Raw genomic sequence first — 16,678 nt, 5'->3', positions numbered from 1 at the left:
CAGGTTGTACAGCCCAAACACTTGTGGCAACCATTTTTGCGGCTTAAAATTTTTTTTTTTTAACATCAATTTTACTAAAATTTGTGACGTCCGTTTTGACTACCAGATCTTTTATATTCTTAGCTCTAGTGTAGCTGGGTAATAACTTAGTTTTATGCAGACTTTTCAATTCAGGGTCAGATGTTAAAATAGGCCACAGACTTTTTGCTTTTTACTAGTACGGTTGCTCCTTATGTCAAACTCATGGACCCACGGTATCCTCTTATTCAATACTACTTTAGATTTAACTTCCAATAAATTCTTTCTATCCATTTTTAAAGCCTTTTCTTTAGCTTTCAGAAGTTCATGTAACGGGTAACTTCTCATCAAGAATTTATTAATCATAATGTCTAGTTGTTTATTGGTTTCCTCCTTATCATTAGTGCATCAGCACACTCGTATAAACTGTGAGAATGGAAGCCCTTTCATAGTAGCCACGGGATGGCAATTTTTATAATGCAATAGCGTATTGCGATCCGTAGGTTTTTTAAACAAAGATGTTTTTAGATTGCCATTTTCTATTGTGATTGCAATGTCAAGAAAACAAATATTCACACTATCATATTGCAGAGTAAATTTGATAGGGCTATCAGATTCATTCTGCTCTGTCACTAATCAGATGAGTATGTCAATCTCACCTAACCACATTATGAAGACATCATCTATATAGCGATAATACATTAATAGATGTTCAGAAATATCCAGCCTCTGCAAGAATAATTATCTTTCAACTCCCCATATAAAACTATTAGCAAAAGAAGGAGCTACCGCCGATCCCATTGCGCAACCCTTGCGCTGCCTGTAAAATTTACCATTAAACAAAAAATAATTGTGTGACAATGTAAAATGCAATAAATTCAAATACAGCTCCACATCAGGCCCTTTATACAATGCATTTCCTACTATGAGGTGTTTCACTGTCATGATACCAGCCTCATGGGGAATGCATGTATACAAGCTTGTTACGTCAAGGGTAGCTAAAGACATCTGTTCTGGGATCTGGCCAAGCTCTTCTAATTTTTTAAGGAGCACACTAGAGTCTCTCAAGTATGTATGTGTCTGTTGAACAGAAGGCTGTAGATATGCATCTAAAAAAATGGCTATAGGTTCACAGAGTGACCCCCTGGCGAAGATTATCGTACACCCAGGGGGCTTCTGGACTTCCTTATGGATCTTAGGCAGTGTATAAAAGATAGGTGTCACTGGAAATGCTACCATTAATTTATTTTTGACATACATAGTGACCAACCCTTCCACAACTGCAGATTCTAAGATCAGGTCTAATTCATTTTTGTACACCTGTGTGGGATCACTACTTAACAACTCAGAAGTCAAGGTGTCACTTAATAAACAATCACATTCCCTGATGTAACAGTCCGTGTCCTGTATAACTATAGAGCCACCCTTATCGGCGCTTCTAATAATAACATCTTTCCTTCTACTAAGACTGTCCAACGCCTTCTGCTCGTCTAAAGATAAATTATAGTGAATTGGTCCTGTATCCTCCTTGATAGAATCTTCTAACAGCCGGCAAAAAGTTTTAATGGAGGGGTTTGTAGACTGAGGGTTAAATTTAGACTTTGCCCCCAATAGCACCACATTACTTGGTAAGTCCTCAGTATCCACATTGGTGATTTGTTTTCCAAAGTGCTCTCTAAGTTTTAGGGATCGTTGAAGTCTGAAAACATCCATTTTCCATCGTAAATCATGAGTAATGTTAGTAGGGACAAATGAGAGTCCTTTATTCAGGACACTCTGATCAGCTGCTATAAGGCTGGAGGAGAAAAGGTTAAAAATCAGGTTCTCCTGGCTCGTGATGGCCTTCGCATAAATCTGCCTCCTTTTCAGGCCCCCTCTCCTAGTGTATCTTCTCCTCGGTCTGCTGCCCCAGCCCGGGTGCTTACCCCTAAAGGGGTCAATGGTTTAGTTGATCTAGAACTCTATGGTGTAGGCTCCTCGGATTCACTAGCAGATGTGCTAGAGAACCTAACTATCTGGAAACGTTTTCTAAAGCGTGGTGATTTGTGAGGTAGAGATTGGTTTTGTGTACTACCTAGCCACGGATAAACCCTATGTTGGGCATAATCTAAGTGAACTTTTTTAAATTTTTCTTTCTTGTATTTCAGTAGATCAGCTTTATATTCTTCTACTTGGTCCTGTAGTTTATTGATCCAAACCGTAGCCGTGTCACTAATTAGCGTTTGTAGATGCTCGGTTTCAAAGGACTCAATCTTATCCTTAGTTAATTTCAATTCTCGGATGGATTCTTCCACTACTAACAATAATAAATCCATCAAACATTTGTTGAGGATTGAGATCCATTGTCTACACAACGCAATATTGTATCTACCTATCGTGGGTGTGTTATAAACCCGAAATCCCCTCGGAATCTGTTTTGCTTGAAAATAATCAGAGAGAGTTCTACTATGATACAAAAAGTCTAACTCCCTCTTTTTAAGCTTAAAGAGTTCTCTAAATTTATCCAAATTAGAATCTGACACATCTTCTGTCAAAGCTGGATCCTTGTGTAGAATTTGCTCAGCATCTAAATCTGAGTAGCTGAGCGTTTCATAATTGTCGCATTCTAACAAAAACAACGTGAAATCCGGTTCCATATCTGTGTTTGCCATTTTGTATATCCAAATCCTGTGATAGCAATATCCAAAATATCGTGACTGATTGCAGAAATATTGAAATGACAAAATATTAAACTGCGTGATAAGACATCACACAATCCACCACAACAAACAATGGTGAAAAACATATAGTGAAAAAAATATTTTAGTTGTATATGAGGTAAGTCCCAAAATAGGGTGCCTTGTGAAGAAATGACACTCCTGACATAAACATCAGGAGAATACAGTTTCCAAATATCCAATACAATGCACCGGCACTCCTACACTCTGTGTAATGGGGCATATAGCCCTAGCTTGCTCCGGTTCCCTCCAAGGAGGACAGCACCCCCAATTTGCAATGGCCACAAGAAATAGGCGGCACTCGGAGTCTCATAAACAATATACCCTCACCGGAGGAAATTTAATGGGTCAACGTTTCGAGGTGCAGTTCACCCCTTCCTCAGGACAACCAAACATAGTGAAACATCACACTTCAACATTTAAATAGATAAACAATAAACACTTACCCCACTGTACAACCATGCACACCTGGGCTCCGTCCAGCATCCACACTTCCGGTTGCGGACTGAGATTTTATTATTGTCACTATATTTATATGCTATATTTAGCTGCTGCACATTGCACTTTATCACTGCATGATACTGTTTTAAGTTTGGTTGCACTATATTGTGATTTTTTATACTATATATATGTACAGGGTTGCTATGGCCCCGGGACCCGGCCGAGTGACGTCACTTCCGGTTTTTGCGGAGCTGCCGCCACCGGAAGTGTGGATGCTGGACGGAGCCCAGGTGTGCATGGTTGTACAGTGGGGTATGTGTTTATTGTTTATGTATTTAAATGTTGAAGTGTGATGTTTCACTATGTTTGGTTGTCCTGAGGAAGGGGTGAACTGCACCTCAAAACATTGACCCATTAAATTTCCTCCGGTGAGGGTATTCTGTTTATGAGACTCCGAGTGCCACCTATTTTTTGTGGCTATTGCAAATTGGGGGTGCTGTCCTCCTTGGAGGGAACCGGAGCAAGCTAGGGCTATATGCCCCATGACACAGAGTGTAGCAGTGCCGGTGCATTGTATTGGATATTTGGAAACTGTATTCTCCTGATGTTTGTCAGGAGTGTCATTTCTTCACAAGGCACCCTATTTTGGGACTTACCTCATATACAACTAAAATATTTTTTTCACTATATGTTTTTCACCATTGTTTGTTGTGGTGGATTGTGTGATGTCTTATCACGCAGTTTAATATTTTGTCATTTCAATATTTCTGCAATCAGTCACGATATTTTGGATATTGCTATCACAGGATTTGGATATACAAAATGGCAAACACAGATATGGAATCGGATTTCACGTTGTTTTTGTTAGAATGCGACAATTATGAAACGCTCAGCTACTCAGATTTAGATGCTGAGCAAATTCTACACAAGGATCCAGCTTTGACAGAAGATGTGTCAGATTCTAATTTGGATAAATTTAGAGAACTCTTTAAGCTTAAAAAGAGGGAGTTAGACTTTTTGTATCATAGTAGAACTCTCTGATTATTTTCGAGCAAAACAGATTCCGAGGGGATTTCGTGTTCATAACACACCCACGATAGGTAGATACAATATTGCGTTCTGTAGAAAATGGATCTCAATCCTCAACAAATGTTTGATGGATTTATTATTGTTAGTAGTGGAAGAATCCACCCAAGAATTGAAATTAACTAAGGATAAGATTGAGTCCTTTGAAACCGAGCATCTACAAGTGCTAATTAGTGACACGGCCACGGATTGGATCAATAAACTACAGGACCAAGTAGAAAAATATAAAACTGATCTACTGAAATACAAGAAAGAAAAATTTAAAAAAGTTCACTTAGATTATGCCCAACATAGGGTTTATCCGTGGCTACGGTAGGTAGTACACAAAACCAGTCTCTACCTCACAAATCACCACGCTTTAGAAAACGTTTCCAGATAGTTAGGTTCTCTAGCACATCTGCTAGTGAATCCGAGGAGCCTACACCATAGAGTTCTAGATCAACTAAACCATTGACCCCTTTAGGGGTAAGCACCCGGGCTGGGGCAGCAGCCCGAGGAGAAGATACACTAGGGGAGGGGGCCAGGAGAGGAGGCAGATTTATGTGAAGGCCAGCACGAGCCAGGAGAACCTGATTTTTAACCTTTCCTCCTCCAGCCTTACAGCAGCTGAGCAGAGTGTCCTGAATAAAGGACTCTCATTTGTCCCTACTAACATTACTCATGATTTACGATGGAAAATGGATGTTTTCAGATTTCAACGATCCCTAAAACTTAAAGAGCACTTTGGAAAACAAATTACCAATGTGGATACTGAGAACTTACCAAGTAATGTGGTGCGATTGGGGGCAAGGTCTAAATTTGACCCTCAGTCTACAAACCCCTCCATTAAAACTTTTTGCCGGCTGTTAGAAGATTCTATCAAGGAGGATACAGGACCAATTCACTATAATTTATCTTTAGACGAGCAGAAGGTGTTGGACAGTCTTAGTAGAAGGAAAGATGTTATTATTAGAAGCGCCGATAAGGGTGGCTCTGTAGTTATACAGGACACGGACTGTTACATCAGGGGATGTGATAGTTTATTAAGTGACATCTTGACTTCTGAGTTGTTAAGTAGTGATCCCACACAGGTGTACAAAAATGGATTAGACCTGATCTTAGAATCTGCAGTTGTGGAAGGGTTGGTCACTATGTATGTCGAAAATAAATGAATGGTAGCATTTCCAGTGACACCTATCTTTTATACACTGCCTAAGATCCATAAGGATGTCCAGAAGCCCCCTGGGCGTACGATCATCTCCACCAGGGGGTCACTCTGTGAGCCTATAGCCATTTTTTTAGATGCATATCTACAGCCTTGTGTTCAACAGACACATACGTACTTGAGAGACTCTAGTATGCTCCTTAAAAAATTAGAAGAGCTTGGCCAGATCCCAGAACAGACATCTTTAGCTACCCTTAACGTCACAAGCTTGTATTCACGCATTCCCCATGAGGCTGGTATCATGGCAGTGAAACACCTCATAGTAGGAAATGCATTGTATAAAGGGCCTGATGTGGAGCTGTATTTGAATTTATTGCATTTTACATTGTCACACAATTATTTTTTGTTTAATGGTAAATTTTACAGGCAGCGCAAGGGTTGCGCAATGGGATCGGCGGTAGCTCCTTCTTTTGCTAATAGTTTTATGTGGGGAGTTGAAAGATAATTATTCTTGCAGAGGCTGGATATTTCTGAACATCTATTAATGTATTATCGCTAAATAGATGATGTCTTCATAATGTGGTTAGGTGAGATTGACGTACTCATCTGATTAGTGACAGAGCAGAATGAATCTGATAGCCCTATCAAATTTACTCTGCAATATGATAGTGTGAAAATGTGTTTTCTTGACATTGCAATCACAATAGAAAATGGCAATCTAAAAACATCTTTGTTTACAAAACCTACGGATCGCAATACGCTATTGCATTATAAAAATTGCCATTCCGTGGCTACTATGAAAGGGCTTCCATTCTCACAGTTTATACGAGTGTGCTGATGCACTAATGATAAGGAGGAAACCAATAAACAACTAGACATTATGATTAATAAATTCTTGATGAGAAGTTACCCGTTACATGAACTTCTGAAAGCTAAAGAAAAGGCTTTAAAAATGGATAGAATTTATTGGAAGTTAAATCTAAAGTAGTATTGAATAAGAGGATACCGTGGGTCCATGAGTTTGACATAAGGAGCAATCGTACTAGTAAAAAGCAAAAAGTCTGTGGCCTATTTTAACATCTGACCCTGAATTGAAAAGTCTGCATAAAACTAAGTTATTACCCAGCTACACTAGAGCTAAGAATATAAAAGATCTGGTAATCAAAACGGACGTCACAAATTTTAGTAAAATTGATGTTAAAAAAAAATTTTAAGCCGCAAAAATGGTTGCCACAAGTGTTTGGGCTGTACAACCGGCTCTTATATGGAAATAGGTGATTCCATTTTTCATCCACATTCTGGGAGAAGATTTAAAATTAACTGGCCTTTGACTGTAGTAGTAGTTTTGTTATCTATGTGATCATATGCCCATGTGGCCTTTACTACATAGGCAAGACGGAATCTCAATTTAAACTTAGAATGACCCAACACAGATCAGCGATCAGGATGGCTATTGCTTCTGGCAGGGCCGAAACTAGGATTTTTGTCACCAGGGGCAAGACAGTAATTTGGCGCCCCCCATGTAATTCCCCCTGCAGTAGTGCCCATATTGTAATACCCCCATAGTAATGCCCATATGTTAATACCCCCATAGTAATGCCCCTGTAGTGCCCACCATACAGTAATGCCCTGTAGTGCCCATGCTCCCATATTAATGCCCCTGTAGTGCCCATGCTTTCATAGTAATGCCCCTGTAGTGCCCATGCTCTCATAGTAATGCCCCTGTATTGCCCATGCCCCATAGTAATATCCCTGTAGTGCCCATGCCCCAATAGTAATGCCCCTGTAGTGCTCATGCCCCATTAGTAATGCCCCTTATTGCCTATGCCCCCATAGTAATGCCCCTGTGGTAATGCCCCTGCCCCATAATAATGCCCCTGTAGTGCAGCTTATTAAAAAAAAAAATACTTACCTTGAACCCCGCTCCTGCATCCAGCGTCGCGTCCGGTCCGCCGGCTGCTCCTTGGAACTATGGGGGAGATGTCATGACGTCTCCCCCATAGTGCCCGTGGGGAGAGCCGGAAGCTGGAGTTCGGGAGAGAACTCCAGCCTCCGGCTCCGGCTACACCGCGTCGCTGCAGAGAAGGAGCCGGGCGCCCGCTGGTAATAAATATTACCAGCGGACGTCCGGCTTGGAGCCTCTCTGCAGCGCCGGGCTGGAGGTCACTGGCACCAGGTACAGCGGCTCACCCGGTGCACGTGCACCTCCAGCCCCCCCTAGTTGCGGCCCTGCTTCTGGCAATAGTGATCAGCTTGTGGGCCGACATTTTTTAGATCATAAACATAGCATGGCCACGCTCATGTATAAGATCATAGATCATGTTCCAAGATCATTAAGAGGTGGTGATAGAGGGAGAAAGCTTTTACAACTGGAAACTCAGTGGATTTTTAGATTGGACACCCTCTTCCCAAGGGGACTAAATGAGTCCCTTGGTCTTATTAATTTTTTACAATTTTTTATAAAAATGATTTGAAAAAATGTTTTGATAAATATTTATGATCAGACTAGTAGATGAGTTCTATCATGACTAAATGATTCCTTTGGTCTCATTAATTATTTGAAAAAAACTTTTGATAAATATTTTTGACCAGACTAATAGATGAGTTCTATCATGATCTACTACTTATGATGAACCATGATAATAAGTAGACGTGGCATTTTTCTACTATTGTGATGATGAAATGCCGATTTGTTTATGCTTTCATGTTCTAGTGATGAAATTTCATGTACACTGGTGTACTTGATTGAGATTTTTAGGATTTGAGTTACACATGCTGGATTCTATTTTATATGAGTGTTGGTGTAGGTCTTATTTTGAGGTTTATCCACTGGAGGGCACTATTATTCTGCGATAGAGTGCTATAAATGTAGTATTATGGATTTCCATTTCTAGTCTACAAATAGGTGTTTGTTTACATTATAATATGTTTTCACTATTTTAGTTATTGGGCACTTTGTGTGTGTTTAGCATGATTTTTTATATTCATATATCAATGTGGTTTTTAAATGTGAAGCACGATTTTAGGTATGATATTTTCCAATGAGATTTTATTATTGTCACTATATTTATATGATATATTCAGCTGCTGCACATTGCACTTTATCACTGCATGATACTGTTTTAAGTTTGGTTGCACTATATTGTGATTTTTTATACTATGTACAGGGTTGCCATGGCACCGGGACCCGTCTGAGTGACGTCACTTCCAGTTTTTGCGGAGCTGCCGCGACCAGAAGTGTGGATGCTGGACGGAGCCCAGGTGTGCATGGTTGTACAGTGGGGTAAGTGTTTATTGGTTATCTATTTAAATGTTGAAGTGTGATGTTTCACTATGTTTGGTTGTCCTGAGGAAGGGGTGAACTGCACCTCAAAACATTGACCCATTAAATTCCCTCCGGTGAGGGTATTCTGTTTATGAGACTCCGAGTGCCACCTATTTCTTGAGGCTATTGTGTGTGTGTGTGTGTGTGTGTGTGTGTGTGTATATATATATATATATATGTGTGTATATATATATATATATATATATATATATACACACACACACACACACACACACACGCAATATTGTGCAATACTCTGCTACAAATGTGAGGCTGTGGAAGACAGTTTCATGTCACAGGTCATACACCATGGCAAGACTGAGCACAGCAACAAGACACAAGGTAGTTATACTGCATCAGCAAGGTCTCTCCCAGGCAAAGATTTCAAAGCAGACTGGGGTTTCAAGATGTGCTGTTCAAGCTCTTTTGAAGAAGCACAAAGAAACGGACAACGTTAAGGACCGTAGATGCAATGGTCGGCCAAGGAAACGGTGCATCAGATGAAAGACACATCATGCTTCCCTTTGAAATCGGAAGATGTCCAGCAGTGTCATCAGCTCAGAACTGTCAGAAACCAGTGGGACCCAGGTACACCCATCTACTGTTTGGAGAAGTCTGGCCAGAAGTGGTCTTTCATGGAAAAATTGCGGCCAAAAAGCCATACCTTCGAGGTGGAAACAAGGCCAACATAGGAACTGGGGTGCAGAAAAATGGCAACAGGTGCTCTGGACTGGTGTTCCCCAGCACACTAAATTGTACCTGCTTGAAAACTATATGGTGATAGAAATTCAGAGATATTTTTTGCATGCATTTACAAATACATGGTGCCGCCACGGCTTCTCTGATAACTGATGGTCCCTACACTGCATGGCCCACTCTGAGTGAGGGTAATGTGTTACTACAGGTATGAGGGAGGGATTGTATTTCTTTCTACACAGAAAAAAACAAAGATATTGGTCCTACAGAAAAAAAACAAAGATACTGGCCCCACATAAAACAAAATAAAACTCAATTATTGCTCCAGTACCCAACAGAAGACTTGTCTGACCTGATGGTAAGAGCGATAGGAACTCCTAGTTATCCCTGTCCCACAGCCATGGGTGGCACCGGCACCCAGCAGTCAGTTGTGTGTAGCCTCATTCAAACTCAGTCACTTACTGCACAGTGTGGAGATAGTAGTGAATGCGGGCAGGATGTTGACGTGGTGTGCGTGACCTATGATGAGCTACATGGAAGAGCCCAGTACAGCCCGGGCTTGAAGTTAAATTGGCAGTGGCTGCGCACTGGCCGGCATCCCCGGCGGCACACTTGAGGACCGCTCACGGTTGAAAAACACTGACATGAAGATACACTGACAGTTGTGGCAGCCACAGCATTTCAAATATGGCGCTGGCCGCGAGCCAGTCACAGCTCGTGGACCGGCAGCCAATAAGGAGCGGCCACTCCCAGCAGTCAGTGGTGTGTAGCCTCAGTCACACCTAATCAATTACTGCACAGTGCAGAGATAGAGCAGTGAATGCAGGCAGGACGGCGACGAGGTGTGCGTGACCTATGATGAGCTACATGGAAGAGCCCAGAGCTGCCCGGACTCGAAGTTAAACCGTCAATGGCTGTGCACTGGCCGGCATCCCCAGCAGCACACTTGAGGACCGCTTGCGGTTGAAAATGCTGACATTTCAAATATGGAGCCGGCAGCGAGCCAATCACAGCTCGTGTACTGGCAATCAATCAGGAGCGGCCGCTTCTGATTGGCTGCCAGGTCCGCAAGCTGTAATTGGCTCATGGCCAGCTACATATTCGATATGCTGTGGCAGCAGTGAGTCTCTTCATGTCATTAGTGTCCCTGAATGGGAGACTGTGCGTGATTGCAGTGCTAGCAGGCGGGTACCGGAACGCCGTTCCTGATTATGATTGATTTTATTATGCTGTTTTAAAAGAGCTTCAGGAACAGCATTCAGGACCATTCCGCCTCAAAAATAGACCTGCATATACATAAATAATATGTCTATTTGTTGAAATGAAGGCACTCAATAGGGCCTTTAAATAAACTTATCTCATGGAAAATACATTTTGGCTCAGGACATTGGGCCTGATTCAGACCCACTCGCGAGCGGCTGTCCGCTCGCAAGTGGGTCGATGTTATGGACTGAGCATGCGCACGACGGAGGGAGCTCCGTCGTGCGCATGCGCCAGACGCGACGAGCGAAGGAAAGTCCTTCGCTCGTTGTGTCCGATCAAAGGGGGCGTGCTGTCAATGTTGATTGACAGCACGCCCCCTTTGGTGGGCGTGCCGGGGGCTTGCCTCCCTGACGGGGGCGTTCCCACGGGAACGCCTCCCGTCAGAAGCCGGCCCACTGACATCACTAGTGATGTCAGTGGGAGTGATTTTGGCTCTGATAGAGCCAAAATCACTCCGGAGCTTGCGGTTGAAACCCTCAACCGCAGGCTCCGGCTCGCAAATTCGATGGTCGTGATGGTCTCGACCATCGCGACCATCACAATGCACGCTCGTATAGCCTGTGGGTGGTGACCCACAGCTATACGAGCGTCCAGGAGGACGCTCCATGAAAATGGAGCCCGGCCCTCATTCAGAGCGTGCGCTCTGCTCAGAGCGTACGGCTCTGAATGAGGGCCATTATGTCATAGTTAATGAGTTCCTGCTTGTTCCTGCTGAAAAATAGCACTGTTTACATTACAGGTTAGGGAGGGGAACAGTGGCGTAACTAGGGTATTTGGAGCCCAGGGCAAAGTTTAAAAGGGAGTCCCTCCCCCGATGTGCGCGGCAAAAAATGGGTGTGGTCACTTAAAAATGGGGTGTGTCAACATGACACACCCCTTTATTTTCACGCTGAACATTCCTATCCATATGCACCTTAACCCCAGTAGTACCCCTTATACAGTACCCTCAGTATGCAGTTGTGTTCCCTCTTATGCAGGCCCATAGTAGTGCCCCTTATACAGTATCCCCAGTAGTGGTCCCCCTTATACAGCCCCCAATTAGTTCCCCTTACTCAGTACCCCCAGTAGTGGCCCCCCCAAATGCAGTGCCCCATGTAGTGTTCCCCCTTATGCAGTGCCCCCAGTAGCAGTCCCCACAATGCAGTGCGCCCAGTAGCGGTATCCCCTTATGCAGTGCCATTTATATAGTGCCCCCAGTAGTAGTCCCCCCCCCCCCCCTATGCAGTGCCCTTTATATAGTGCCCCCAGCAGTAGTCCCCCCCCATGCAGTTTTCCCAGTAGTGGTCCCCTTATGCAGGCACCCAGTAGTGATCCCCCCCTATCCAGTGCCCCCTGAAGTGGCCCTTCCTATTATTGCCCCCAGTAGTGGTCCCCCCAGTGCAGTGCCTCTAGTAGTAGGCCCCTTTTATAATGCCCCCAGTGGTAGTTCCACCCCCCCAAGTAGTAGTCCCCAGTAGAGGTTCCCCCTCCCGATTAAGTGCCCCCGGTAGTAGCACCCGCCCCAGTAGAGGTCCTCCCAGTAATGGTCCCCCAGTAGTAGCCACCCCCTCCCCTGTTGTGCCCCCAGTAGTGCAGACAGGTTTTAAAAAAAATAAAATATATATACAAATATACTTACCTGAATCCACGCTGCAGATCCTGACCGCGACACCGCTCCCGCCGCCGCCCCAACCGCAGTAGAGGTCTTCCCAGTAGTAGCCACCCCCCTCCCCTGTTGTGCCCCCAGTAGTGCAGACAGGTTTAGAAAATATATATATAAAAATATACTTACCTGAATCCATGCTGCTGCTGTGCCGGTCCGTGACACTGCTCCCGCCGCCGCCCGCCAGTCCTCCCGGGCTGGCGCGCTCAGCATTATGGGAGAGACGTCATGATGTCATGACGTCTGTCCCATTACCCACTGCAGGACCCGGACGGAAGCCCGGCTCTTGCAGTGGGTGCTGCGGCAGTCAATGAGAGTCTATCTGACTCTCATTGGCTGCTGTTTAACATCACCGCCAGCGCTGGCGGCGATGCGTGTGTTATGCACAGCCTGAGCCCGCCTCCTAGCGCTATTGGGCAAGCACTCAGGGGGAGGGAATGGGCTCAACTGTGCAGCACAGGACCGGCGCTGGAAGCCTAGCGCCGGTCCTGTGTAAATGTATAGCGCTGACCGCACTCACTGCGGTCGGCGCTACACTGGTGGCTTACTAGGGTGGGCCGGACCGTGGCCGGCGGTGCCCCCCCGCGCCGCCGGCCCCACGGCGCCCAGGGCACGCACCCTGCCCGACCCCCCCTAGTTACGCCACTGGAGGGGAATGTGTTACTATAGGGGTGAGTGGGGGTCATTTGTTACTACAGTGGTGAGGGAGAGGGATGTGTTACTCCAGAGGTGAGGGAGGGGAATAAGTTACTACAGGTATAAGGGAGGGATTGTATTTCTACACAATTGAGGGAGGGGAATGTTGAATGTGTTACAACACGTGCGAGGGAGGGAAAGGTATTACTACAGAGGTGAGGGAGTGGAATGTGTTAGTACACAGGTCAAGGAAGGTAATGTCTTAAAATAGCAGTGATGCATTACTATAGTGGTGAAGGATTAATGTGTTGTTGGAGTGGTGAAATGGAAATAGTAAATATCTAAGGTCTACCCTGGTAAAACCGGACACATCTGCTAGTACAGGTTGAGTCTCCCATATCCAAAATGCTTGGGACCATGGGTATTTTGGATATCGGAATATTCCGTATTTTTGAATAATTGTATACCATAATGAGATATCTTGGAATTGGGACCCAAATCTTAACATGGAATGCATTTATGTTTTATATACACCCAAGGCTTAAAGTGGTCCTAGAGAGGTGGTGTAACTCATCTCCCCTGCTGCCTACCTCCCCCCCCCCTTCCCACACACACACATTAGGCGGAGCAACTCTGAGAGGCCAGAACAATGTGAAGACTGATCTTTACACACACACTGTATATAGGCAACTTTAAAGTAAATACCAGGGGGCCTGGGGGCTAGAAACTTTGTGGCTATGAGTGTGAAATACATTTTAGATGTTTTTTTAGCACTCCTGCCATCAGCTGAGTCTACAATGTTAGGTCGCTTAAAAAGAAAAAAAAAGTTACACCATCTCTTCAGCACCATCTTCCTGTGTTTCACAAGCATCAGCCCCCCATTCCTGTCTCTTTACTCCAACACCACCCCGTGTCCCTCCAGCTTACCCCCTTGTGTCCCTCACCAGCAGCTGCCTGCCCCTGCGTCTCCTCTCCCACCAGAAGCTTATTCCCCCCGGGTTCCCCTAGCAGCAGCTCCCTGCCCCTGTATCTCCGACGGAAGGCCACAAAGTGACAGGGAGGGGCAGGTTGCGGGCGGAGGAGGAGGAACATGCAGCTGGAAACTGAGGATGGGGAGGCGGCCACCACCAGACAGTGGTACTCTGTCTGTAAGACTTCTATTCAGGGACGTGGCAGAGGGGGAACTAGTTCCACCTACCATTGGAGGTGACGGAACTCAGGGGGGATTTCAATTGCAGGCGAAGGGTGCGAATTGCCGTTGCCACAGCGTTTAAACGCCGGCAACAGCAGCCCATCTTGCACCCTTCATCCAGTCAGCCGAATGCCCGATGAGATGCTGGCAGTCAGAAGACCGACAGCGGCATCCCAACGTTGAAGATCCCGACAGGGGTAAGTAGTCTAACCCTCCCCCTCTTCCCCACTAACCCTCTCCCCCGGTGGTGCCTACCCCTAACCTCCCCCTGGTGGTGCATAACCCTAACCTCTCCTCGGTGGTGCCTAAACTTAACTCCCCCTTCTTGCACCCTAAACCTAACCCTCCCTGGGTGGTGCCGAACCCTAACCTCCCCCCAGTGGTGCCTAATCCTAATCCCCTCTCCCTGCAGCCTAACCCTAACCCTCCCTGGTCGGTACCTAACCCTAACCCACCCCGGCAGGTCCCTAAACCTAAGCCCCCCATTCCCGGCCTAACCCTAACCCGCATACTTACCTTCAGGATGCCGTCGGTCAGGATGCCGATGTCGGTATCGTGATTCCTTCAGGATGCTGGCATAGGCATTCTGACAGGCGTCAGGATTCCAGCGTCGGTACACTGACGTCTGGCAACCCTTCCGCCAGCATCCTGGCATCCCGTGTGAGCAAACACTTAGGGGCCTATGTATCAAGCTGTTTTTTACATAAAATTATGCAGAAACTGCAGTTTCTACTATAGCTATGTACTAATGGATCAATGCAGGCGATGTCTCATCTAATTAGCACTGCAGATCCCAGTCCCCATTATTATCAATGTGGACTATGATCTGACCCCTATGTACCAAACTAGAACACCAAAGCTTTTCGAAGTTTGGCCCCTGGTAGTTTACACCATCTTCAGATGGTGTAAACTGCATTGAGCCTATGAAGGCTCCAGGAGCAGGAGAGAGATCTTTTTAATCTCTCTCTTGTAGCCCGCAGCTGTCTCCGGAAGCTGACATTGTGCAACCACTGCCTTAAAAATGAAAATATCCCTTGCAATATGGATAGATAATAATTGTGACAGTTCCGCAATTATTAGTAAATAGACCCCTTAGTAAGCAACCCTTTCCTATTTTTCTTGAATCTTGGGGAAATCTGTTTGTGTCTTTTCTTGTGTCACTAGAATATCCAAGCACTATGGAGGTGATTCAGCACAGGATGGAATTGCAAAGCTGCATGCAAGCAGCTTACAATTCCGTCCTTGCAAATATGCAAATGGGGCAGGAGATGTCTGACCAGAGCTGTAACTAGACTTTTTGGTGCCAGAAAGAGCATTGGTGCCCCCCCCCCCCCCCCCCCAATTTTTCCAATAGGGACATAAGACACGCACCCGAAAAAGGGCCAAAAAGAAGAGGAAGCTACAAGTGAGCATGATAATAAACAGAAAATTGAAAGGCCATGGCACAGGTCACACCACCCTGGTTACGGCCCTGTGTCTGGCACCCCCTGCTGCATTTGTAATCCCAGCACAGTGACCAAGGTCCATTCGCAACCATTTGTTGCGATAGTGGACGGTGCCGGCCAGCTGAGAAAGCCTCAGCTTAAGCAGGCTGGCTGGCTTGTGAGGCCAGGAAACTGCGTCTGTGGATGCAGCCTCTGGCCTTGCCACTCCCAGAAAATGGGGCCATCCCTGCCCCTTAAATGCCTTTGTACGTGCAGATTCCTGATAATTTTCAACATGCAAAATGAACACTAGAGTTTACATGCCGTTGGTTGACAAAAGTAAGTGTATTGTGATAATCTATTTATCTTACCATGTCAAACCAGATTAATGTGGTCAAGGTTTGCAAGCTTGTGTCCTGAAAAACAGAAGAGTAGTAAAGTATTAATTGATTGTATATTAGGATGGTTTTCCTCATTATTAACCCTAATTGCATGGTGTTCAAGAACGGAAGTAATATTGCAAAAGTATTTGATGAAAACATGAACTACTTGTATAACTTTACATGCTTTATAAAAACAAATGATAATGGAAAAGCAAGAAGCTGTGTCCACTCAGCTTCTTTTTATAGTGATTCAATTCCTCAGGCTGTCATTTATCTCTTACTGACATTAGCAGCGGTAGGTATTTTCCAATCTGTGATAGTCTGATGCCTGGGTTTGGTTCTACTACAATAGTGATGGGTACAGGGGTTTTATTTAAAAAGCCCGTTTGGCTATAGTAACCTTCAATATACATATATAAAAAGCTTGATCATGAGTACAAGGACTGTAAGTCCAGCATGCTAATCTATATTTTAGAGAAAGTAGGTAACTGATGAACAGGACATGGTTCTACTGTATCTTGCATCACTGCAGGGTAGTTTAATAAGCTAGAGTTTCTATGACGGGCTCCCTGTCTCCTAGACAACAGAGACTCTGAACAGAGGCCCTGATTCAGAGCCGGACGCTCTGACAGAGCGCTCGCTCTGAATCAGGGCCGCCTTCTTGTTTTTTAGAGCGGCCTCCTGGCCGCTAGCATAGCTGTGGGTGACCAC

At 44.9% G+C, this 16,678-nt stretch overlaps 1 protein-coding gene across 1 annotated transcript in view; it reads right to left on the bottom strand.

Moving 5' to 3' along the window:
• Positions 1-16,678, bottom strand: part of LOC148524687 (5-hydroxytryptamine receptor 3A-like) — a 96,619-nt gene that overhangs the window by 56,784 nt on the left and 23,157 nt on the right. The window contains exon 3 of the mRNA XM_088471974.1: positions 15,956-16,000. Within this exon, the coding sequence (XP_088328100.1) occupies positions 15,956-16,000 (45 nt within the window). The remainder of the gene's footprint in view (positions 1-15,955; positions 16,001-16,678) is intronic.

Source organism: Taudactylus pleione, unplaced genomic scaffold, assembly GCF_031769625.1.
Source record: "Taudactylus pleione unplaced genomic scaffold, aTauple2 ptg000117l, whole genome shotgun sequence".
Classification (NCBI taxonomy): domain Eukaryota; kingdom Metazoa; phylum Chordata; class Amphibia; order Anura; family Myobatrachidae; genus Taudactylus; species Taudactylus pleione.
Note: the sequence above shows the minus strand (reverse complement) of the source record. Positions and strands in the feature narration are given on the sequence as shown.